General features: G+C 40.1%; 1 protein-coding gene and 1 long non-coding RNA gene across 10 annotated transcripts in view; one reads left to right on the top strand and one right to left on the bottom strand.

Annotated features, from left to right (window-relative positions):
- csmd3b (CUB and Sushi multiple domains 3b) overlaps positions 1-26,636 on the top strand; it is a 478,594-nt gene that overhangs the window by 414,796 nt on the left and 37,162 nt on the right. For 6 of the 9 annotated variants that reach the window (XM_078954985.1, XM_078954986.1, XM_078954981.1 and 3 more), the window contains 10 exons: positions 7,085-7,230; positions 9,798-9,878; positions 10,918-11,031; positions 11,134-11,322; positions 12,405-12,563; positions 15,420-15,608; positions 16,512-16,697; positions 16,842-17,036; positions 19,141-19,314; positions 21,320-21,493. In XM_078954985.1, coding sequence (XP_078811111.1) covers positions 7,085-7,230; positions 9,798-9,878; positions 10,918-11,031; positions 11,134-11,322; positions 12,405-12,563; positions 15,420-15,608; positions 16,512-16,697; positions 16,842-17,036; positions 19,141-19,314; positions 21,320-21,493 — 1,607 coding nt within the window. The remainder of the gene's footprint in view (positions 1-7,084; positions 7,231-9,797; positions 9,879-10,917; positions 11,032-11,133; positions 11,323-12,404; positions 12,564-15,419; positions 15,609-16,511; positions 16,698-16,841; positions 17,037-19,140; positions 19,315-21,319; positions 21,494-26,636) is intronic. The other 3 variants (XM_078954982.1, XM_023959654.2, XM_078954987.1) reach the window with 1 other exon arrangement.
- LOC144995344 (uncharacterized) lies at positions 2,126-2,451 on the bottom strand. The gene is made up of 2 exons (XR_013658905.1): positions 2,325-2,451; positions 2,126-2,180 (listed from the first exon to the last, which is right to left on the bottom strand). It is a non-coding gene; the product is annotated as an uncharacterized LOC144995344 (long non-coding RNA).

Genomic DNA, 26,636 nt, shown 5'->3' on the forward strand with positions numbered 1-26,636 from the left:
ATCTCCATCACCTTCCTGTTCCATCTGGCAACCAGCCAATCAGGAAGCTTGGTGAGAAGCTTCTGGTTTTCATCACTGTCATTAAGGACTTCCAGGCGCTTTATTTCTGACATTGCTGCTTCACAGCCTCTTAAGAAGTCTGAAAACTCTCTTAATTCTACACTGTCCTTGGGTCCTATTCTTGGCCATGAACTGAGTTTATCCTTGAAAGCTTTAGCAATCACAAAAGAGCTTCCATATCTTTCCTCCAGAATGTTCCATGCTGCCTGGTAGGCAGCATCTGTACTCAAGAGGAAATAACTCTCAATCGCCTTTCTTGCTGGTCCCCCGACATACTTGCGGAGGTAGTAAATTCTTTCATTCACTGAAATTTTCTTTCTACCTATCAGCGTTTGAAATGACATTTTCCACTCGTTGTATCTTAGTGGGTCTCCAGCAAAAACAGTAGGTTCTGGTACTGGTAGACGGCTCACATTGATAGACTCAGCTATTGCTTCAGCGAGAGCTGTTGTAGTGTCCTCTGGAGGTCTTTTAGGTTGCTTTTGGATGATATTGTTTGTTGCTGCCGCCTGCTGCTCTGTCCGTTTCCTTAAACTTGTCACACATTTGATTTGCACAGGTTTGGATTCATAAAAAGACTCAATTTCTTCTTCTGAGCTGATTTCTTGTTCATAAACCTGTAAGCGTGCCTTTGCAGCTTTCATCCTTTTAACAGTCTCTAAGCGTTCTATCTGTCTGCGCTTTTCTTCTAATGCATTTTGTCTCGCAGCATTCTCTGCTTCCTGTAATGCAATTCTTTGTCTTTCTTGTGCTTCAAGCATTTCAAGTTCTTGCGTTTCACTATCTATCTCTTCTAAAACCTTTAGAGTAGCTTGGTTAGCAGCTAACTCTGCTGCCGCCTCTTGTTTCCTTACAGAGGAGACACTTGAATGTTTTGATCCCATGCTTGAGGTGTTTACTGACCTTAGACTCGGTGAGCTCGAACTGCTTTTCCGGGATAGTGCAGATGAGAGCAAAGAGCCAGCCTCCGCCCAGTCCACTTGTTCTTTATTAACGTCTGGATTCCCCTCCATCTCTTGAAGATGGGAATGTCCACATCCAAGGATTTTCTTTGATACAGCATCGCAGGTGTCCACTCTACGTCGGGTTTCACTGTCTGGAGTTGTGCACTGTCGTAGGTCTTCATAGGCCCTTTTTGCATCTGTTGACAAGGACTGTATCTCGGTTAAAAGATCTTGTAAGATGTCACGTGAGGGAGCACCATCAAGCATTTTCTTAGCTTCCTTGGCAACAACCTTCCACTTCTCATAACTGACAGTAAAGCGATCCTTAAGTTTCTTTGATTTATCATCATAAATTACTTGAGCTTTCTCAGTAAGTTTACGGGTTCTTTGGCTTCTTCGTGGTGCTTCAGAAGAAGCTTGAGGCTCAACTTCAACTTCAGAGTCATTTGATATAACATTCTTGTTGGATCCGCACTCATCCATAATGGGAAATGTTTTCGTGTGCTTAATCTATCTAAAGAAAAATGCAGCTAAATTAACCAGCTTGAGTTGCTTGAGAATACTACTGTAGTAAAATAATGAAAGAAAATAATTATACCTAACGTTACTTCTTTTCTTCAGTTAAAAAAATGTACAAGAAATATAACCAAAATTTTTGCAGCACAAATTAACTTAAAACCTTTTGGCGATAATTTAAGAACACACTTTCTCTAACCAAACTAATTGTGTGCTTGCTCTTTTAAAGTTCAAGTAATATAATAACAGAACTAAGTCAAAATAACTTCAACTTAAACACATGCTGTACACCAGAATACTTATTTAGCACTTATAGAGTTTCTTTAAGCAAGCACTGAGTTAATCCACTTCTATACATTTAACTTAATTTAAAATGCATCTCTTCTTGGATTAGTCATGCACTGCCCTTTTTAACTCTTCTTGCAGCTTGTTAAGATTTTCCGTGTATGCGTCGTCTTAGCCTTGATGCTGATGTACAGACAGCCTCGGGAAACTTGCTTGCAGCTCCGTCAATGGCGGGCTCCTTTCATCACGTTCCACCTCACGCCGAGCGGAATCGAGTTCTCACTGTAACTCCCCTCTGGATACATCACGGACACAAGGCGTTCTGTGTTGACGGGCGTTTATTGCACACAGGTGCCATCAAACATGCCGTGAGAACTGTACAAACATATAAATAAATATAAATGAAAATATTCTCACAGAGAACAAATTATGTCAATATACATCACATACATGATATAAACTAATATAAGACTTAGAAAAAACTCAATTGAATAAACTAATTAACATAAACTGTCATACCTCGTTGGCCGCAATACCACAAAGGGGGTTAAAAGACCTTTCTGCAACAACTCTTGAAATGACCCAAGTCCTTTTCCATGTACAGGGAATAAAGTTAAACTCTTCACACTTTCTTCTTGTTATAACGTAAATGCTGACACTTTCTCCGTAGTCCATGTGCTCTGTCTGTAGCGTGTTACAACAATAACGGTCCTGACGGAAACAAAAATCAACTCAAAAGTTCCATTAACTGATAACGTGATTATTACCACTCCGATAATAATTACAAGGACTGTTTAACAGCAAATGAACATAAAATATGCATCACTGAAATTAATATGTAAACTTAAACTTAAACAACTTGCAAATGCCGTTGCTGGCAGTTACAATAAGAACCAGGCAAAACACAAAGTATAAACTTAAAAACTGAAGGACTATTTTTTGCTTATTGATATGCGTAAATCCAACCAACGTCACTGTCCTCTAGTCCACAGACATCAACAGGAACAGAAATACAGGTGGCAACTCCAAACTGCATAGTAGGAGCGCCCCCTGGTTGTCTTGTGCACACTACCTATTTATTTATTTATGTTTTTTTTTTTCCTAGAACTTTATTGATCACAACGATCCAATACAAAAAAGTGAAATACAATAACAAAAAAGGAAGAAGTAGCTAGTAGCCGCCGTTACCTTCCGAATCGGTATCAGCCGGAGCCACAGATGAGCTGCTCTGAGTCGTGGTACTGTTTGTTCCCGGGAGACTCGCTGAACAGCATGAAGAGCAGCGCACAGATCAGCGTGGCCACGATGACCAGCAGCGTGAGGCTGACACACTGGTCCGCGATGGGACTGAGCGCGAAAAACCTCAGTGATTCCTTACAGTACAGAATCGCTGTCAGTCAAAAGGAGATGTAGTCTTTCGACAGACCCTCCAATCATCATGCGGAAGCTCGGAGTCCGGGCCAGCCCACTCCCCATTGACCCCCAGAGACGCTGAGCGTCCGTGGGCGGTACATAAGCGCAGCGTTTATCCAATGACCGTCTAGTCTCGAAGCGCTGAAAAAAAACTTTCAAAGCAGCCTAATTGAAGTCAATGGACGATGGGCTTCAATAGGGAAATGCACTGTGACACTGCGGGAATGTATGAGAAGGAAATCGAGTCAGCCGACCTGCTATATGTAACTGATTCTGAACAAACCCGTCTTTGAGATGAACGTTTTCTAACGCATTTGTAATTAATAAAATGTTAATACAATAGTACATATTTGACCATTAGTTTTGTGACATTATAAGGGAAGCCGAGCTTCCCCTTGCAGTCTTAGAGAAATCGCCCATGGTGGCAAGCTTGCAAAAGTGGCGTTCCCCTGTTGCTTGCACATTTTTTATCTGAATATTGTGAAGATGTAATACATGAATCGTCGGGTCAAGCTGATCCAAACAGTATGACATATAATATGAACATAATAGGTATATGGGTGTGGTTAACAAAAAGACATCAGTTGCCAAGGAAATCCAAAAGTTGACTTTTGCCCATTCATCTAAAAATTATACAGATCTGTTCATCACTCTCAGGCAACCAAAAAAAAAAAAGGAAATAAAACCAACAGAAAAGCTGCCATTTTGAAAAAAAAAAGTGTGTTTTGTTTTCATGAATTTGTCACATTCAGCTCTGACCAGGGCGGCTGGGGCCGAAGGGGAAGAGTGTGAGTGTGGGGTGGGGGATGGGGGGGTAGCAGCAATTCAGTCGCTATGTTTTTTCTTTTCTTTAAACCAATCTCAATTTGTAAAATATCCAGTAAGGACGTTCATACATGCTACACGTTTTTTACGTTTTTCCCCCCCAAAACTGCTCACTAATTGGCTAAGTTCCTGCAAGGGTTACCATGACGACAGACATCTCTGCTTAAATAGTTTGGCATAATTCCCTTTTCGTCATGGTTTACATATTTCTGTCCTGTCTGTTCCTCTCATTATCTCCTAAGCTCATTCGGCCCACGGTGTAATTCAGTATGCACTCCATCCTTCTTCCTTTTCCTTTGTTATTCCTCTTGAGGGGTGCAGCCTATGGCAGCAGCAGACATTTTGTCGATGCAGGTGTTTAAATGGCTCTCAGATCCACACTGCCTGGATATCTGCAGGTACATGGTGGCAGCAGGACCGTAAATAGCCTGTTAGGCTTATTTCTGTTCTTGCCATGTCGCAGCTCTGTTTTCTGTTGCCCTTCTTTAAATGCCGCTTCTGATAAATGGACCACAGGGTGCAATGTCCCCTGGCAGCAAGTCAACAGACAAAACACAAAAGCAGCTCAGTAAGACAGTGCGTGGGGGTTGCTGGTGACGCATTAGCCTACAAATGATGTATTTCTGATCACTTTTTTGCCATTCTTAATCTAGTCAGTTGTGTTTTCCTTCTTTTTGTTTCTTCTAACATATGAGTAAAATACACTATCTTTCCCTTTTTTTATGTAAAAGGGATTTAAAATATTGACAATTGTGCTTTACTTTCCTAATTCTTTACAATTATTATTTTTTTCTTTTTTTTATCATGTCTTCAATTTTAAAAAGGATAAAAGTACACAACTGGGTTATCTTTGGTGCTCTTACTTGACTCTAAAAACTAAAACCATGACTTGCTTCCTTCAGCTCTGCCTACATGTCATGGTTGTAACTCATAACTGTTGTTTCCTGCCCGTTCTTCCCACACCAAACATTGCAATACTGTTGAGCCATGTGTTGCCCACCCCCACATGATTGTGTGAATTCTATAAATTTGGTTGCACAGCGTGTTTCTGACCCCGCTGCCTGTCGGAAAAGTGGGCAGACGGCGGAACTCACACAAAGCAAGCACAACAGCCGCACAAGAACACACTGAAAACTCCCGATGTCAGTCATATAGTCCTAATGTCGGCTCCCTGCAGAGAGCACAGTTTCAGTGGTAAAGGTGTGATTTTCACAGCGGCCTTCTCAGTCCAGAGCCAGCAGACCTGACAGTCACAAAGTCTGCTAATTGGTCTCATGCTGGGAGACTTACTACAGAATTTTATTCCAAAAGTTGACAGATACATTAGATGTTACAGTTTAATGTGCAAACTCTCACTGCACATGTTGTTATAGAGCACTAATAACTGCTACTGGATGAGTATCAGCAGTAAAAGGTAAACACTGCTGAAGGGGATTCAGAGAAGATAACTCTTCTATAACTCTGCACATTTAATAGGACCTATCCCAAATCACTAAATATCTGAAAACTTGTATTTTATTCCCCTTCATGATGATTCTTTTTGATCACAATGAATTAGTTTGAAATTTAACCTTGTAAAGCACACTACGTCACTACTTATAGAATTTAGATGTTTTTTAAACCTTTTGATGAAATCCACCAAAAATTGCTGTGTTTTTTTTTTTTTTTTGTGCACACAACAATGTTAGTTTGAAATATGGACATGAGTGCTCAGGGAAGAAAAAAACACCTTATTTACCCACTGTCTCAAATTTTTAACATTGTGTAACTGTATTATAAAATAATGACTTATCATTATTTGGATAAGTATCATTATTAGGTCAAAGTTTGAGCTTATTTTCACCATAAAGTTTTGAGAATTAGCTTAATTTTCTTGCCAAAAGTGTTTTTAAGATTTCACGGAGACAGCCATTTTGAAATGAGCAGAAAAAGTCCACTACTGCCCCTAGTGGAATGAAGGTGAATGACAGGGCAGAAAATTCAGACTAAGTTAGATCCAATGAGTTCTAAAGGAGTTTTAATCATACCAATCAGATAGGGGTCTCAGTGTGTATCAAATATGATACAAATGGTGACATAGAATTTAGCTTATGGTGTTCACATTGAACAAGCAAAAACATTGGGTTTTCTTCTTCTTCTACTGTTTACCAGTGCATGTCACTCCACCTATAGTTGGAAGAGGCTTGATTCAAAATGTCGAAACAGTAAACACGTCACGAATCTTGCTCCAGGCTTTTTCTTTCACAGCTCTATCCGACACATGAAAGTCTTGATGTGATAGAATTCCGGCTGGGCTAAAAGAGCAATTATTATTTTCTCCTTCCTGATTAATTTTCAAGTGGTTGAAAGCTGCGTGAATGAAAAGGGAGGCCTTTTCATGGTGTGTTCATTGGTCACACGGTTTGTACGTAGAGCCCAAAACGATCGTAGAAACCTGCGTAGCTACATATGAACCCACTTACATGAATTTACTTAGACTTATCATTAAAAGTTGCCGCTTGAACGTGACTTGCCAAAGGCGGTGTGAATGTAGCTTTTAAACCAAGTGTTTCCTTGTGTGAAAGTGCTTTCAAAGAGCAACCTTAACACAAAACTCTGCTGTCTTAGGTAATAGTACTTGTGTGGTTCTCATGTCGACCCGTGTGACCCTCATCTATTAGCCAGGAGTTTTTAAACTTTTTTTTTTAATTAGACATATTAGACAGAAAGTCCTTTATAAACGAACATCTAAGAAAACAATTTTTCTTGAGTACAATGGCAAAGGTAACGTTTTTGTTAGGACTCTTAGATTGGCTCATATCACAATTTAAGCACAAGTACAGTCAAACTTGTGTTATGTCTCCTAATTATCATTAAATATTTTCATTCTAGCCTCTAAAATATTGATTTTTTTTTTAAAATCAAAAACAGCCGCCTATGATTACAACAGTAACTAATCCAAGTTAAGATGTAATTCTATGTCCTTATTGTTGTGCTGTCCTATCGTGTTTGTTGCACTGGTTTAGTATGTAAACTTGACTGCGTTTCTTGTTTCTCCACAGGGATGGTCCAGATCAATCATCCCCTCAAATTGGCCAGTTTAGCGGGAACACAGCTTTGGAGTCTGTCTACTCGACCTCCAACATCATCCTCATCAAATTCCACTCTGACTTCTCTGGAGCTGGCTTTTTTGTCCTTAGTTATCATGGTAGGAAAATGTTTTTACAGTGTGAGAATATCCTAACCGTATTTGTGTTTTTCAGCTAAAAATGATGCGCTTTTCTTCTTTTTTCTTTGAACTTTGCCTTTTAGTCCTAAAGTTTTCTTACACCTGCTTCCATTATTTAATAATGAATATTGGAAGCTTTGGACAGTTTTATTAACTACTCTGTGAAAAAAAAGAAAAAGTATCTCTGTTTTTCTTTTTACTTCAGGCATAGATTTTGGATTTGGAATTCATTCATTTTAAGCAATCAAAACAAGTAAACAAAAAACCAGAAGACAAACAAAGAAAGATTTATCTATATCTCGAACTTTGGATGATTAGTCATGACTTAATTGGAAAATATTATAAAGTAAAAAATGATACACTTCCATATACATCTACAAACATATGTACCGGTAAATTATGCCAATATAATTGTTCTTAATCCTAAATTGACATATCTGTAATTATACATACAGTATATGACACATTGAAACCGTTGAATGTAAATTTTGTCAAATAATTATTTACCTAAAAAGGAGGTGAAGGAAGTGGATTTAAATAATCCCACCTCTGTTATGCTTTTCTGTATTACTTCACTATTTTGTTGTTTTTAAATAGTTATCATAATCTGGTTCATAATTCAAGTAATTTATACTTTACCAGGAAAGATCAGTAATCAAATCCATATGTATTCATTATACCAAAAACAAAGATAAAGTGTTTAATGATTCTATTAAAAGGCATGACATTATTCCAACTTTCAATTTTGCTGCCTAACTAAACGATTATCTGTTTTTCTATTCTATTCTCATGCCCACATTTTCTTTGCACATCATAATTAGCCGTCATCAAACTGTGCAGAATTCTTTTTTTGATGAACCATCCTATTTCGCCAATGAAGGATTTCACCAGATGCTGTCATGCCCGAAATGAGATCTAATGTGACAGCGAGCCCTCAAAAGAGTCCAGTTTTCATTTTGGACTCTTTTCACGCCACAAACTCTCAGATGAGCGAGCGGTCCAACTTCTCCTTGGTGAGGGTTTCCGTTCAGTGCTCTTTACTTGGAATATGTCAGCTGGTTTCTAAGCAGAGGCTTCCCTTTCTAAGATGGATGCTGCTAATGAATCTTGTTGGCAGCTTTTAATGGTCAGCTGCCACATTCACACAGGAACAGCACCATGTGATGGATTCAAGTTTGTCTTCAAGTCCTGCTTTATTGGACCATGAACGGAAAATATTGACAGGGAAGATGGATACACTGCAGTGGGAGTTACATGTATGGCGGTGGTAGTTAGCAAGCACTCCGATCATCTTTTGATCTATTTTCAATGCGCTTCCAGTTCTCTTTTAATTATGATTCTGCCACTTTTAAACAAAATCAAAAAAAAACTTTGTCGTTTTCTAGGACAGTTTCTGCAGAGCAGCAGGAGTTCATTAGAAATTCACCTCTAAGTTATGGGCGGGACCGTTGGCACAGATCAAACCCAGTCCCCCCCTTCCCCTCCCCCAGCATTTTAAAACAGCACTTTTTCTTCTTCTCCTGGTTCACAACAATTTGCATGAAGAAATACTCAGAAATACAATTTTAACAAAACAACAAACATAATTTTCATTTGTAAGAAGACTATTCTCCAAAGGTTGCAAGGTTTCCTACAAACACCACAATAGAAGAAAGTGTTCAGATGCGTCTGAAATCATGAATTTCGGTAACCCAAATCAGGATGTTATAGTTAGCAGTGGGGATATCTGCTTGAGTTAGAAATGTCAACGGAACCCCAGAAGAATCTACTGTTGGAGGTATTTATCTGCACCGTTGTATCTTTTTTATCTCTGGGTGAAGTTTTTGAATGCTCAGTGCCGACGAGAGAGCAACACAGTGGTGGATAATGTTGTCATGGATATAAGTCTGAAAATACGCGCGTGACACGAATGTGGAAGTAGCTATAAAAATAGAGCTTAGTGAGATCAATGACTGCTCATCCACTTTTACGGAGGCATTCGCACTGGACTCACAAACATGTGTGCATTCAGACATACTGCCAAGCACACAGACCACAGGGCTTTGATATGCATGAGAGCAGCAGATACTATTGGCAGGTCTCATTTTCATAGTCAATTTCATCCTGACTTATTGCCCTCAGCTCTAGCTCCCTCTCTGGTTCTCAGCACTGTCTGTCTGTCTGTCTTTCCGTCCGTATATTTTCAGCCTCTCTCTTCACATTCATGCAGTAATATTGATCACAGCCTTCAGCTCAGCTGCAGAGAAGCCAGTTCCTCTTTTATGATTCAAGGCAGTGCTCTGTCTATGCAGCTGTTTTTTCTCCTCTAACTTCTTCAGGCTTGGATGACCTGACCGCCTGAACTTAAAAGTGAAGTTAAGCTGATAAAAGCATGTTGAAACATCCAAACAGGACACAGAATTACCAGTAAAAAGTGGTGAAAGTTTCAATTTTCCTCCCTTCTCAATATTTTCAGGACTACAGATTGATTGTTCTCTATTTTTTTTATTTTTTTTTGTTACTCTCTGTTGTCCTCTTTCTGCATCTCTGCCGCCTGCTGCTCCCAGCCTACCAATTAAGGGTTTGCCAGCCTCCTCCAGAAGTGCCCAACGCTGACATCCTGATGGAGGATGGCGAACTGGAGATAGGTGAGCTGTCGGTCTAAGTGTCATACTTCTAGATGAGACAATTTGACACCAGATGCAAAATTAGGCTTGCAACTTTCCAACAACCAAGTAAACAGCAATGATCTCTAACAGCTCTTTGTTGTCTTGATGTCTTTATACTCTTTAATCGTAAGTATTGAGGTGAAAAAAACATCAGATCCATCAGATCTGAGCAGTAGTGTCAGGTAAAGGTGTTTGGACTTTAGAATAAAGAATAATTCTTGCAGCGTTTCAAATAATTTTTCCTTTGTTTTTTGTTCGACCTAAACTTTTGTTTTATTTACCGTATTTTCTGCACTATAGGATACACCATCAATAAATGGTCTATTTTCCAACTTATGTCATTTTCAAGGCGCACCAAACTGTAAGGCGCACTAAACGAGACAAAAGAGCTAGCGATAAGTCTGTCAGTCAGTCAGACTTTATTAACTGTGTGAATAAAGTCGAGAAACTAGTCTAGTCTAGTTCATAACTAGTTTGTAACGCTCTATATGTTAGCCACATTTTTCAAAATACCTGTCATTTCAAACCAAGAAGAAACAATGCTGTCACTAGTGACACATAAAAACGTACAGTGTGACACCAATACATGTTAGCTGCATTAGCATATTCACAACAACACCCAACCTTGTTTGCAACACGTATGGAAACAAAATGATACCACTAAAACAAGCGTTGCCGTGAATACGATAACTCCTAACCTTGTTATTAACATGTAAAAAAACAAAACAGTGCTGATCAGTAGTAAGTTGTTTCACAGTTTTGTTATTATTTATTTATTTTTTTTACTAAAATCATCAGGCCAACTGGAGCTGACTCAATGCATATAGATTCTTTAGATGCAGTATGATTACCGGTACACACTTAAAAAAACACCTTTAAGTGTAAAAGTGTATGTGTGAAATATGTAAATGTATCAGAGGCTGAAAAGGAGCTGTGAATGTCTTTTTTTTTGTTTTTTTTTTCAGTGTGGTATTCCGTTTTAAAAATCCTCTCCCACATAATGATTTTCTATGTCTAGGTGACATCATTCGCTATAAATGCCACCCTGGATTTTCATTGGTTGGCAGTGAAATTCTAACCTGCCGCTTAGGAGAGAGACTACAGATGGATGCACCACCTCCAACATGTCAAGGTGTGAACTAAGATCTGCATCTAAGTGCCAAAAAAGATCTTGTTTTGAAAGTCTGTTGATCTTATATAACCTTCTCTTTTTATAATTGTCTCATTGCCTTAGTTCAATGCCCTGCACACGATGTGCGATATGACTCGTCGGGCGTCATCCTGAGTCCTGGCTGGCCAGAAAGCTATCCCAACCTCCAAATGTGCTCCTGGAGCATAACAGTAGAAAAAGGATACAATGTCACCATAACCATTGAGAGTTTCCACACTGAGAGAGAGTTTGACGTGCTGGAGATCTTTGATGGTAAGGAAAACACAAAGGAACAAATAAAGACATAAAGAAACACATTTTTTTAAAAACATACACAGGCTTTAACCTTTTTGACACCTGAGATGTCACAGGCGACACCTAAATAACACACATTCTTTGACACACCGTGATGTCCGGTTTATACTTTATGGCGATTGGCCATCAATCATATTGCATTCCTAACAGTATCGTGTGGTCTAGTTCTCGCTTGTGACTGTCCTTAATAACTGTGACAATCTTCTGAGTGACGTTTACTTTTTAGGCCTATTGTCTCCAGCCTTTTAGTGGTTTGGTATTTTATTTATAGTGATATATAGATATCTTTTTATGTATCTAAAGTTTGTAAAACAGTTTTTTTTGCATTTCAAAAGCCTCAACATACTACATACTGGTACTTTAGATAAAAAGTTACATTTGAAATGAGTTTCTACCTGCTCCATATCTTACTCAAACACAGCTGAAGTTATAGTTGCATAAGAAAGTAAACATGCAGGGAAAATGTTTTTTATTTTTTTGTACCTAAGTCAGAATGAAATAATGTCCACCCCCCTGGTATTTAGAATGTTGTAATAGCGCCCTTGTCTGCAAAATCTCAGAACGTGGAAACGGCAATTTTCTGGATCGAGTTTGGTCCGGCATTGCGTTTACTAACCGCTTGAAATAGTACAGGTTAAAAGGCGTGATATGCGTCATCAGCTTGTGTCATATTTCACAGCGTTTGGAGTGATTCCCTTCCGATGATCGTGCGACCAATGCAACCCAAGCAATTATAAATTGTTTTGGAGAACAAACCGCGCCTAACTCCTCAACCGTTTGTGCAGTCACTGTCAATCAACTGATTCTGACGCGAGGTGTCTTTGCATATCAGCTTTGGACCATTGTGCTAATGCTAAGGCTGCTTTTCTCAGAATCTGCTTGAATTATATTAATTGCGTGAACGGTTAAAGAGTTACATTGATTGTAAGAATGCCAAGGATGGAGCTAAACTCCTGTGTTAAAGGATGAATTTATTAACACAACTATGTAGTCTAGCTGTCTATATTTTGCCTTTTTTCTCTTTTGTTTTACCACCACAGGTCCCACTCCCAACAGCCCAACTCTGGCAACACTGAGCGGTGACCTGCCAACACCGTTCAACATCACAACCTCCAGTCACCAGTTTTTGGTCCGCTGGTCTTCAGACCATGGCACCAACAAGAAAGGCTTCAGAATTCGCTATGTTGGTGAGTACCAAAGTATGTATCCCAACTTTACTTTTTACTACTTTACAATACAGTGCATGTAAAATAGAGACAGACAGAAGACTCTAAAAGTGCATTGACATTGTTCAGTGTTGATAAAAAATTACAACTATATATCCATGTATTTTTCAATCGCATAAATTGATTGTCCCTCTACTTTCTTGTTAAACTTCTGTCTGTCTCCCAAAGCAGTTTGCTGGATCAGTTAACTCTTTAGATCCTATTCTGAAAACTTGACAGGTACACATGTCCACCTGAGCTTGCAAAGGAAAATGTCACATTTTTAAGTAATGAGGCTTTAGAGATTTTTTTCAAATGATTTATTTGTAATTGTTTAGAGTTAGTTGGACAATTCATCAGTTTGCTTTTTTTCACTCAACAACCTCTTATCAGAAGACTCCCTCTTTAACCTTTGAAGTACATCCACTCCATGATGATTAAATGATGAAGAGAAAAGTCTCTTAAAACACTGTAACATTCTTTGGTGGCTATGATTAAATTGCACTTCTGCAAAAACTGTTTATTGCACAGTGGATGCTTATAAATAACCGTTTTAGCTAAATCAGGCCAATGTCTGCACATTTTCTCCAGAGAGCAATCATTATGTGTAATGATTTTAATTATGAAGACTATGTTTAAAGCCCATGTGGAAGCAACAGCTCTTCGTTATCACTCTCATTACAGCTAGCTGAGGTATCTGTTTCATTTTAAAGAGAATTGAAGTATGACTGAATTCAGTGGTTTAATGTCAATGGCGCTAAAGTCACCGCAGGGAAATGGATCTAGATTAGATCTGTCAACTGGCTGCTTTGTCTGTGTGCGGCTTAAACATATATTTCATTCACAAATAAACAGTGTCAAAGAGTGTTATTCCTTTTGCTAAACTGTACAAAACCTCCCTGGAAAATGCTCTGTGTTTTTTAGCCAAAGAAGAAAACATCTGAAGCTGCTCCGCTAACCTTTAAGTCACATTGTCTTTTGTTAGTTCAAGCACACTCACCTCAAATCTGAGGCCAACAATAAACTTTAGGGACAGTGAAACACATGTATCTCTAAGAAATAAGGCTGGTTCACTCCTTTCTTTTGAGCTGCTGCCCATAGAGTTGGAGTTTGATGTATCCTTCAGAAGGTTCGACTGAGAAACATTAAGTAAGAATTACTAGTGGCATATTGACATTATTGCATAGGAGTGGATCCAGATCTACAGATACAGGGATGTGAATAATTTGTACTCTGGGGCAGACACTTTAACTTATTGCCAGGGTGTTGGCAGCTCCAGCACGACTGTCCCCGAAAGACTCTGATATTGTCTGAAAAAGAGAATTACTACTTCTTCTTGGAAGATAATTTTCTAAAATGGCTTTGAGCCATTGATAACTTTGTGAGTGGTGTGTCCAATGGTAGTGTCTGACATCTGCTGTAGCAGGGCTCACTGAAAATTCAATTCTACCGAGAGAGATTTGTAGTTTTTAATTATATACAGTTTGCTACCAGAAATGGGTCTTGGGTAAAAATATTTGTTCTTCGGTTGGCACTTAAAGTCATGAAAAGGATTCTAGAAAACATTTTTACTTTTGATAGGCCATCAGTACCAGGAAATGCTTTCTCTACATTAAGGCAATGTCACACAGCTACTACATTCATTTTGCACATTTTCCACATCTGAAATTCGGTCTTATTGCGAAATCTAGAAAATTGTGCGCGATCTTTGCGAGACGCAAGTGGCTTCCTACGACCGTTTCACATATGTCTAATGGACTTTTCACACATGTACCCCCGATCTATACCTTTTATATGGAGATATGGTGCTCATATCTCGTTAAAAATATGTTAGTGACACACGGATTTTGAGCCAGGTTTGTCTTTTGCATTTATTTACGTGTTCTTTGCCTTGTTTATTCGTACTTCTTCTGTGGTTTTAACGTAGTTTAATTCATGATAGATCCGTGAAAATTTCATGTCAAGACCAATACTTTTCTCACTTCTTTTCAACCTATGTTCATGTACGACCAATTTTCATCAGTGAACTATCCACGAAATGTACGGATGCCTGTGTGACACGACCTTTAGCCAACTTTTTAATTAAGTACGTTTTTTAATAATATGTCTGACTTCTCTGTGAATGCAAACAGACTAACCAGAAATACATGTTCTGCTCATTCAAAACACTTCTTTTTTCACAAAGTGCTGGAAGTAACCACTGATGACAATTGAACATTCAAAATACGATCTTTTTGCAGACTTGTTTCTGGTCAATTTTGTAGCGTTTGTTCTGGTTATGTAAGGCCCGTCAAGTAAATGTAAGAAAACAGCAGTTGACTCAGAAAAGAAACATTACTTTGGGTCATCCGTGTCATGTGTTTCCTTTACTCAAAGACAGATGAAAAACAACAAACTAGATCTGCCTGAGTTTAATCTAATTTCTTATTAATGGATAACTATTGTTGTGGGATGAAGGACTTATGATTATCCCGTTTAAGTGGTCACTTGAAAAATTTGACATCTCGAGTAATTGGATAATGACCACATATTTGATGTGCATGTAAAAGAGCTCATTGTCCATTCAGATAAATCAGTAAATGGACCAAAACGTTTCCAGAATCTTCTGATGATCGCATTTCTAATGCAATTTGCAAACCTGTGGCTACTTTCACTTATTCAGTTATCATAGGCATATTAACAAGCTATTTTTTCCTAAAAGAAACTTAACCACCCCCACAAAGAAAAAATATGTCTCCAGAACTACAACACATTTTTCCCCTTACGTTGCAGAGCTGCTGTATAGATTCTATCTGTATATACATCTATGTCATTTTTAAAATATTTTTTAAATTCTTCTTTGTGTTGCAGCCATGTACTGCTCCACCCCAGACTCCCCACTCCACGGCTCCATTTCCTCCCAAAGTGGGGGTCACGTTAACAGCGTTGTGCGGTGGGCCTGCGACCGTGGTTATCGTCTTATAGGCAACGCCACAGGAACCTGCCGGCGTACACCACTGGGTTACCATGCCTGGGACTCGTCTGTACCTGCATGCCAAGGTTTGGTTTGGTTTGAGAATATCCTGTGTGATGTTTAAGAAATGACCCCTTCGTGAGAAGGACAACAAACTACTACTAGACTAAAAGACAAGTGGGTTTTGAAGCAAACATTTCTAACTGCTAAAAAAATGTAACATTAGAAGCACCAACAATTACAGTTCAATATAACTCTACTCCACTGCCTGTTATGTTGTGAGTAAAAGAATGATTGTTAAATGTTATACTTTTTTAAAAGAATTAAAACAAAAAATTGTAAAAAAAATAAAAAATAAAAGTGTAGTCTTGAATTAAAATGATTTACACTCGTTTTACTTTGACAGCATTGTAGGTTATTTTTTTTCCCCCTTTTAAAGGTACAAGAAGGAACCCAAAAGCTTGACTACCGTGTCTCTTCAATTGTTTACACAATTAATGTAATTACAGCGGATTCTCAAGCGGAGAAAAGTAGCCTTTTGCTGATATGCAACACTTTAAAGTCGTAAAGTGTTTGCACTTAAATCTGCTGATTGTGGTGTGGAGAAAAGCGACTTTACGTGAGCATATCGGTGTAAAGCCAACATGCAAAGCGTCAGAATCCGATGATTCACGTTGATTACAAAAAGAGTTCCAGTATGTCAAAGATGGTTTGTTATTTAAGTGATGCTGGCAATATTTCTGGAGTTAAAGGATTAACTCATAATGTCTTCTATATGATTAGTTAACAAAAAACAAACAAAAAGTCATCTAAAATTTCTAAATGATGGCATATCAGAAAGTTGTTCGCACCATTTGTAACACATAGTCTAATCTTCCTTTCTGAAGCAGAAGCACACACATAACACATTTCACACATAACTTGGGGATGTGGCAAAGATAATTTATAATTTGTGTGTGTGTATCTTTTTGTGCGTTGTCATTTTTCAGCTGTCTCCTGTGGCCCACCCAAGGCTCCCATAAACGGGGCTGTTCTAGCATCTGACTACTCAGTAGGAACAAGAGTTTCCTATTTTTGTAACGACGGCTACAGACTCTCTAGTAAAGAAGTGACGTCAGCCATCTGTCAGCCGGATGGAACATGGAGCAACCACAATAAGATTCCAAGATGTTCTGGTTGGTGACAGAAAGCATCTTCTTTTCAAAATCACAAATCCTTAATGGCATTGTATGTTTTCACAGCCAGGATTTTTCTGAAACTTGATTGTATTAATATTATTTATCACATTTACAAAACTATATTTTCTTTTGTTTCTGCAGTTGTGGTATGCCCAAGCATCGGGTCATTTTCCCTGGAGCACGGCCGCTGGAGGATTGTCAATGGCTCACATTACGAGTATAAAACTCGCATTGTGTTTACCTGTGATCCAGGGTACTACAGGTTAGGCCCTGCCCACATCCAGTGCTTACCCAATGGGATTTGGAGCTGGAAGAACGAGAGGCCCCACTGCCAAGGTAAGTGATTAGTACATACGATACTGTGATATTGTACTGTAATAGTGCAAATTGTTTGATTTGATTTAATTGGATTCAAGCATTTTAAACATTGGACTAATATAATTAAATGCTAACAAATATACTGTTATTTCAAACCTATTGTCGATATTAAGTCATACTTTGATTAGAAAATAAAGTATCTTCTTGACAGTGTTATTAATCATAATCATAGAAAGGCATATTTACAGTTTCAAATACAGTACAAACAAATCAAATTAGATTAATAAAATATAATTATTGTCAAAAAGAGTTGAATTTGTTTCTTGAAAGAGAGTTGGAAGAAATAAACCTATAAAATCCCCCCCCTATTGTGTTTTTTTTTTCTTTTTCTTTTGTTGATAAAAATCTGGTTCTCAATTTAAAACAAAAGATTGGAACAATTTGGTTGCTGTGTAATCCCCTCGCTAAAATCAGCTAAGGAAGGAATCTGTAAGCCTTTCTTCTATAACTGTTGGCATATCTGTTTAAAATCATGGCCAACGAGGTGTAAAAAAAAGGATTAGGTTTATTTTACGTATAAGAAAATTAAATTAAATTATACATCAGAGGAGTCTTTTAATACATTTCTAAACAGTAATTGCTATAGATTTTGAAGCCATACTCAGTTCTGTTTGTAAAGTTGTGTGTGCCACACAGTATTGTGTGTAAAATAGTGTATGACTGTGTGAAAGCATCTTATCACTGAGACACACCTTCGTGCAAACTGATGGGTGTACTTGCAAAGGAGCCAATCTTCAATTTAGCATCGTGGAAGAGCAGCTTTATGACGGTGACTCGGAACATGGCTCTGTTCACATAGCTGACAACATTCGCCACATTAAAAAGAAACCAAGAAAATGACTGAGTTTTTATTTTAAGAGTTCTCAAATCAAAGACTGCCAGAGTCTATTATTTCTTTTAACTGATCTGAAAAATTCTAAAGCTATGTACACAGCGAACATGTGTCTCAGGACAGAACTCAGTGCTGGACTCAGAAGCAGAATTTAAGAGCTTTAATCTGCTTGCTATGGCTATGGCTATGGCTATGGCTATGGCTATGGCACAGGATACAACCAAACAAACTGGCACAGGACAAAGGGAGACTCAGATTATTTCAGACATGAGGAAGGGAAACACAGGTGGAAACAGTCAGGGAAGATTAAACAGTCACACCTGTAGGGAACAGACAAGGGCAGGAAGTAACAAGGCCTGAAACGAGAGGAGAATTAGTGTTTCAAAATAAACAGGAAGTGCAACACGAGACAACACATGTGACAGACATAGACCAAAAGTGCACAACTCAGGACATAAGATAGGACTGACGAGACATGACAGTGTCATGTGTTAAAGAACCCATGGTGTTCACACTGGACAAGCAGGGAGGGGTTGCTTTTACTTTTTCTACTAGTGCATGTCCACCAGCTACAGTTAGAAGAAGCCTAATGTGAAATGTTGAAGTGGTGTAAAATTTGTGAATGTTGCTCCTGGCTTTTTCTTTCACAGCTCAATTGTAATAAATGAAAAGCTTGGTGTCATATAATTCCGGCAGAAACCACAATTATTGATTATTTTCCTCTGTGATCGGTTTTTCAAATGGTTGGCACTTGCTTGAATGAAAAGGGACACCATTCATACGTCACTATCAAATCAGAGTCCCTGATTGGTCAAAGTTCAACCCGCTTTAACTTTCAATGTACGTTAAGGGGTCTTGCGTTTGTACATAGAGCCCGAAATGGTGGGAGAAATGGTGTAGCAACGCCTGAATGTGACAGTTTTGAATGCAGAACCCTGAACGCCGTATTTGAGCAAGTTTGCATAGACTTTTCTTTGAATGTGCGTTGCAGAGGGCGATGTGAACATTCCTTTAGGTTTTTTTTCCCCCCCAAGCTTTATCCAGCATGTTTGTACTTTTGTCCTGCCTGATTGGTTACTTGCCTGATAAATAGCTCCTCAGGATTGGCTGCATTTCTTAAAAAATAAATAAATAAATAAAAACGGAAAAACCAATGAGCTCTAGCAGCCACTCAGCCTAACATGGGGCTAAACTGCTTTTAAATTGCTTGTGTTGGGTCATGTGTTACAGTCATATCCTGCGGTGAGCTGCCTTCTCTACCCAACGGGAAGAAGATTGGTACTCAGACGACATTTGGTGCTACAGCCATTTTTACCTGCGATCCCGGCTTCATGCTGGTGGGCTCAGCTGTCCGAGAGTGCCTGTCATCTGGGCTTTGGAGTGGAACAGAAACACGATGTTTAGGTGTGTATGGACAGAAATGCTTGTCTATTTGTAATTACATGAAGTCTGAACACAGTGTGTAATTTTGTGAAATTCAAGGCACACACACACACATATAAACTCTGGCTTGAAATATACCCCCATTAGAGATGGAGCAGGAGCGGTGTGATTTTTCAAGTCAATCTAATGAGGACAGGTACCAAAGGGAGGTCTGTGCCCTACACCTTATGTCTGGCGGCACAGCTGCTCCCTTCTGACCTCGTCCACCTCTCAAGCAAAACTATCATAGGCAAGCTTCAGCTGTGCAGTCACTAAATTCATTTTGAACCGTCGATTTCTTGTAGCAACCAAACAGAAACCATAACTTTCTTCTGTCAGTGTGCCAGCCAGAGGTAGAAGATGTTGTGACACGATATCTTCAGTTTTCGACGAAGCCTTGGTGGAAGCAGCATGTCCCAGAATACTTCAGAAGATGAAGTGGAAATGAGATGTGGTTTATAAAAGCAGAGTTCAATGAAACTTACCCTAAGTTGATGAGGAGACAGGATTCTGTCAAAGATTGCTATAAACAGCATCTCCGCTTCATTGCAGCTCCTGTTATCTTTCAAATCTAAATTGGCTTTACCGTGCTTGTTTTGCATTTGTGTGTAAACACATAAACACTATTCAGCTATTTTCAGTCATGGGAAGAATTATTTAGAGAAGGTTGCCAAATTTAAATCTTATGGTAATAATAACTTTGTGCTCAGAAAACGTGGAGTTTAAAGTAAGACGTGACTTTAAAAACCGTTATATTTTGCTGCGAACTATAAAGATTTAACTCCTCATCGTCAACTAATGTATTCCGCTGTTGTCTGCAACATTCAAGATCTCATTGTGTGTGTTCCAACTGATAAAATGCAGTTTAGCTGTAGTAATCAAAGGCCAGAATACAATGTCAAATGACAACGTTAATATGAGGCAACCTTTTCTCTTCTTGTTCGGTCCTACCTCTCTGACAGTGTTTAAATCGTTAGCATTTGCTGACATCAGGGGTGCACTGAAGGTTTTATCTACTGCAAAGAACAAAATCAATACTCAATCCAAAAATCTCTGTGAGCAGAAAATACACATTCCCTTTTGACTTTGTGAAATGGCTTTAAAGCGTCTCGCGTCAGGGCTGTGCATCAATCAGATCTCTGAATGAATCTAATCACAGAGCTAAGGGGACTTGATAGCTGTTTGGTTGTATTAAGGCTGCTTCTAAAAAGAAAAAAAAAGTGTTGTCTATTTTTATTTTAGGTAAAAGAAATGTGTTTACTGACTTGTTATGGTTTAAGTTGTGCCCATACAGGTTGATTAGAGGCTGTTTGGGGGTAAAAAATGGTCAAACTTGTACAGGGCATACAGGCGGGCCGCCAAAAATATCAAGATTCTAGACCACTCAATGAGCCCACAGAGTAAAAGTGTTTATGCTGAGGGCAACAGGTCATAGCAAAGAATAATTTAAGAAGGAAGTGTGGGGGCATTTTACAGATGTCCTACAGGCACCTACGTGTCACCTGCACACCCAGTGGGTGCGTTATGTGTGCGTGGTCACTAAAGAGCCAGCAAGCACATCTCACTAATGACTAGAGTGCGGCGTTAGGACACCATACGACACCATCACCTGTGCATCTTCAGTTCGTTTTTACAAATGCTGCACGATACATTTACCACACGCACGACAATCGTACGTTCCACTTTCATGATGTTCCTTGTGCGAAATGGTCGTTGAACCTCATGCAGCTACGTGTAAATGCAAGGGTTTTGAAAGTGGAGGGCTGAAACGTGTTTACAAAGACCTTTCACTGAACCTTTCCAACAGTAATGCAATCTGAAAATTCCCTTGAATGATACTTAAGTTTTAATCTTCGATTTGGGACAAATAATAAGTCATATACCTTAACATAAATATGTCAAATGAAAAAAAAAAACAACAACTAAATACAAAGGTAAATTCAAGTTATATTGAAGCCAAAAACTGACTTTCTTTTGTGTCTTTCAGCTGGTCACTGTGGAATCCCAGAAGGCATTGTGAACGGCCAGGTGATTGGGGAGAACTTTGGATACCGTGACACAGTTGTGTATCAATGTCTGCCTGGATTCCGTCTCATAGGCTCATCAGTTCGAATTTGTCTCCAAGACAACCAGTGGTCTGGACAGCTGCCTATATGTATACGTAAGGAAAACACACAAGGATGATCGGAAAAGTTTCTTTGATTGTGATTTGTTTTTAAAAAGGAAAGGACTGACTGACCTAAATGAGATATTTTTTCCTATTTTCTTACCATTTTCTGTGGTTTAAAAAATGTCTAATAAGTCAAAATAACACAAGCTCAAATATAAAGCAGTCTATTCAACTAGCGGTGTAAAGAACAAATAATTTTTTTTTTTACAGCCTAGTTGGGTTAGATATATTGCTTACTAGAATACTTTACAGGTAAGTGTGTTAGGGAACGCTCTAAAATCCGCATCAATTGATATAAAATACTTTGCTACAACCATAATCTTTTAGCCTTATAGACATTTCTGTCAATATTTAGAATCAATTAACAGGATTTAAGGTCCAAAACCAACCACAATTGAGTTGAAACTCGTCTTGAGGGTGAAACATCTTCAAGTGCATGGGGGAAAATAAAAATCCAGTGAATCAATTTCAGTTCCCTGTATTTCCATCGGAAAAATATAGTGTTTTGGTTAATAAACCATAAAGGAAAATAGTAGTCTTCTGCTGTTTCATTTATATTCAAACACAGTGTGAGTGCAAAGTTTTATGAGGAGTTCACCTTTTCTTAGAAATGTTGCTCGTTTCTCAGGAGTTAGAAAAATCAATAAAAAAAACATCGCACGAATTTTTGCAGAGCCAAAACCAAAAGAAAAGTCCTTATGTTTACTGTTCTGTTGAGTGGTATATTTTTAAGATGCAGGAGGATTGACTAAATGTCAAATGAAAATGTCTTAAAAAGGAAATGTGAAAATAAGTTTGTTAACTACTAATTTAAAACTAAACATTGTTTGTCTGTAAAGTGTCACATGTTTTTTTTCTAATTAAAAACAAAAGACGAAGGCAGCACAAAATGAAGTTTACTGCATTGAAAATGTGATGAAAAGCTTACATTTTTCACAGTTTGTCAAATAGGAGACTAAATCCTAATCAGAACAGCTTTATATGATTTTATTTCTACTTCTTAATTAAACCTGATATTCCATTTGAGAAAAATCCTGATCACTGAATAGACACTCAGCAGTGCACAAGATTTGCGGACGCACACCAGCACTCTCAGAGGGCCAGAGGGTCAAATCTGTCATAATGATTTCGGCGAGATTATTTTCAGGGCTCTGGGACATGGCAGAAAGCTTTGACGTACCCAGGCTACTGTGAAAATTTTCTAAAATTGGTCTCCTATTGTGAGTGTCATGAATGTTTTTAGGCAATGCGTCAGGCACAGATGAGGTGGCGATGATGAGGCAATTAAAGTCCCCTTATCCCAAAAGTGACAGCACATTCTTTCACTAAATTAGCACCACATTTAAAAGCCAGAGGTGGTGTTGTAGTGTCTGTGACAGAGTTCATGGAGCTGTTTGCTTTTGAAGAGCACCTGAGGAAAAAGACAAACAAACAAAAAAAGTGAATGATCAATATACCGCATTATGAGCTTTCCTTTATGCCTGTCTGTGTGTTCTGGTGAGCATACATCTATGTCTACGGAATGTGCATCCTTAGTGTATTTTGGAGTGTTTCTCTGTCGAGTTGTTTTTATTGAGGTTATTCATGCAGAAGTTATTGAGGGAAATCATTTTATAGCCAAATTATACTGTAATTATGGAGATGAAGGGCTCTTGTTTAGGGACACAAATGCAGAATGATGATGAGACTATGATGTGTGGAGGGTGCACATCTATGTTTGTGTCGCTGCAGGGCAAGCTGACAATGTCAGAGAAATTTGTGTCGTTGCTGAGCAAAGAAACTTCGGGTTCTTGCCAATCAAGTTCCTTTGGCTTCTGCCTGCTTCAGTCATAGAAAGACAGAGACTTTTATGGGGTAATATAACTGTCATGTATTGTGTGCACAACTTTGCAAAAAAAACGGATGCAACATTTAATTTTACGTTTTACATGTCTGCTTTGAATATGATTTGTCTTTGTTTCTAAGACTTTTCTTTGTCTTGAATACGAAATCTTCCCTGATAACTCATTGTTAAAAAGACGTCACGAGTCACTGATTTGGTGTGCATGCGTATTGAGATTTATTTATTAAACTTAAAAAGAATAGGGCCCCGGTCAGGCTCAGCCCAAGGATCTACGTGGGACCACTCTCCAATGGGCCCACCACCTGCAATGTGGTTTGGATGGCAATCGAAGGCAGGTGCCTCGGCGGCCCAAACCCCTGTCATGGAACTTGGCTTTTGGGACATGGAATGTCACCTATCTCTGGGAGAGAAGGGAACTGAGCTTGTGCGAGAGGTTGAGAGATATCGTCTAGATTCAGTCGGACTTACCTCTACACATAGCCTGGACTCTGAAACTCAGTTCTTAGAAAGGGGCTGGACTCTCTACCGCTCTAGAGTTGCTCATGGTGAGAGCCGGCGGGCTGGTGTGGACTTACTTGTGAGCCCCCATCTCAGCTACCAAGTGTTGGAGTTCACCCCGGTGGACGAGAGGGTCATGTCCCTTTGCCTTCGGGTGGGGGGCAGGTCTCTGACTGTGGTCAGAGTTGGCTTACGGGCCGAACAGGGGCGGCAGTGGCTCAGGCGGTTGAGCAGGTTGTCCAATGATCGAAATGTTGGCGGTTCGATCCCCGCTCCCCCAGCCAACTGTCGTTGTGTCCTTGGGCAAGACACTTCACCCTCCTTGCCTCCAGTGTGGCTCCACTGGTGTGTGGATGTGCATGAATGTCCCGGTGATGGTCAGCTTCTGTCAGTCTGCCCCAGGGCAGCTGTGGCTACAACAGTAGCTTACCATCACCAAGTATGAATGAGGAGTGAATGAATAATGGACACAATGTAAGCGCTTTGAGCGTCTGGAAAAGCGCAGATAAATCTAATCCATTATTATTATTATTATTAGCAGTTTGGAGTACCCTGCCTTCTTGGTGTCTCTCGATGGGGTACTGGAAAGTGTCCCAACGGGGGACTCCATTGTCCTCCTGGGGGACTTCAATACCTACCTGGGCAATGACAGTGGCACCTGGAGGGGCATGATTGGTAGGAATGGCCTCCCTGATCTGAACCTGAGCGGTATTTTGTAATTGGCTTTCTGTGCTCATCATAGTTTGTCCATAATGTACACCATGTTCGAGCACAAGGGTGTCAATCAATGCACGTGGCATTAGGGCACCATAGGCAGGAAGTCAGTGATCAATTTTGTAGTCGTTTCAGGCAACCTTCGGCCTTGTGTCTTGGACACTCAGGTAAAGAGAGGGGCAGAGCTGTCAACCGATCACCACCTGGTGGTGAGTTGAATTTGCTAACGGGAATGGAGGCCGGAAAGACTTGAGAGACCCAAATGCACTGTGAGCGGCTGCTGGGAACGTCTGGCTGAGCCTTTCGTTAGGGAGGTCCTTAACTCCCGCATCCGGGAGAACTTCAAACAGGTACCAAGGGAGGCTCGGGACATCTAATCCAAGTGGACCAGGTTTTCCACTTCCATTGTCTCTGCTGCTGCTCGGAGCTGTGGTCGCAAGGTGTCTAGTGCCTGTTGCGGCGGTCACCCCCGAACCTGGTGGTGGACACCAGTAGTAAGGGATGCCGTCAAGCTGAAGAAAGAGTCCTACCAGCCCTGGCTCGTTTGTGTGCCTCCAGAGGCAGCCATCGGGTACCGGCAGTCTAAACGAGCTTCAGCACAAACTGTCGTGGAGGCAAAAACTCGGTCCTGGAAAGAGTTCAGTGAGGCCATGATGAAGGACTATCGATTAGCCTCGAAGAGATTCTGGCAAACTGTGTGGGGCCTCAGGTTGGGGAAAGCAGTTCTCTACAGGCACCAGTTTCAATGCAGGTGGGGAGCTGTTGACTGGACTGGGGACATTGTCGGGCGGTGGAAAGAATACTTCGAGGATCTCCACAATCCCACTGACACGCCTTCTTTTGAGGAAGCAGAGAATGAGGACTTTGGGGTAAGGCTGTCTATCACCCAAACTGAAGTCACTGAGGTAGTCAATGAGATCCTCAGTGGCAAGGCTCCGGGAGGTGAGGAATTCCGCCCCAAGTACCTCAAGTCTGGATGCTGTGTGAGTGTCTTGGTTGACACATCTCTGCAGCATCCCGTGGCAGTCTGGAACTGTACCACTGGACTGGCAGACAGGAGTGGTGGTTCCCCTTTTTAAGAAGGGGGACCGGAGGGTGTGTTCCAACTACCGGGGAATCACACTCCTCAGCCTCCCTCGAAAAGTCTATGCCAGGGTACTGGAAAAGAGAGTCTGTCCGATAGTCGAACCTCAGATCCAGGAACAACAGTGCGGTTTCCGTCATAGTCGTGGAACAGTGGACCAGCTCTACATCTTCCTCTTTAGGGTGCTGGAGGGATTGTGGGAGTTCGCTCATCCAGTCCATATGTGTTTTGTGGATTTGGAGAAGACGTTTGACCGCGTCCCCCGTGGTATCCTATGGGAGTATGGGGTCCGGAGAGCATTACTGAGGGCTGTCCAGTCTCTGTATGACCGGAGCAAGAGCTTGGTTCGCATAGCCAGTAGTAAGTCAGACCTGTTCCTGGTGCTTGCTGGACTCCAGCAGGGCTTCCCTTTATCACCGTTTCTGTTCATAGTTTTTATGGACAGAATTTCTAGGTGTAGCCAGGGGCCGGAGTGGGTCTGGTTTAAAAACCACAGGATTTCCTCTCTGCTGTTTGTAGATGATGTTGTCCTGTTGGCTTCATCGAGCCACGACCTCCAGCATGCATCGGGCGGTTTGTGGCCGAGTGTGAAGTGGCTGAGATGAGGGTCAGCACGGCTAAATCTGAGGTTATGATTCTCAACCGGAGAAAGGTAGTTTGCCATCTCTTGGTAGGTGGAGTGTCCTTGCCCCTGGGGGAGGAGTATAAATATCTTGGGGTCTTGATCACGAGTGAGGGAAGACAGAAGTGTGAGATTGACAGGCGAATTGGTGCAGTGTCCGTAGTTATGCGGTCGCTGTATTGGTCTGTCGTGGTGAAAAGAGAGCTGAGCCTAAAAGCAAAGCTCTCAATTTATCTTTGTTCCAATACTCACCTATGGTAACGAGCTCTGGGTCATGACCGAATACAAGCGGCTGAAATGAGCTTCCTCTGTAGGGTGGCTGGTTTCTCCCTTAGAGACAGGGGGAGAAGCTCGGTCACCCGCGGAGAGCTAG

Source organism: Oryzias latipes, chromosome 11 (assembly GCF_053564925.1).
Source record: "Oryzias latipes strain Hd-rR chromosome 11, Olatipes_Hd-rR_3.1".
NCBI classification, from domain to species: Eukaryota; Metazoa; Chordata; class Actinopteri; order Beloniformes; family Adrianichthyidae; genus Oryzias; species Oryzias latipes.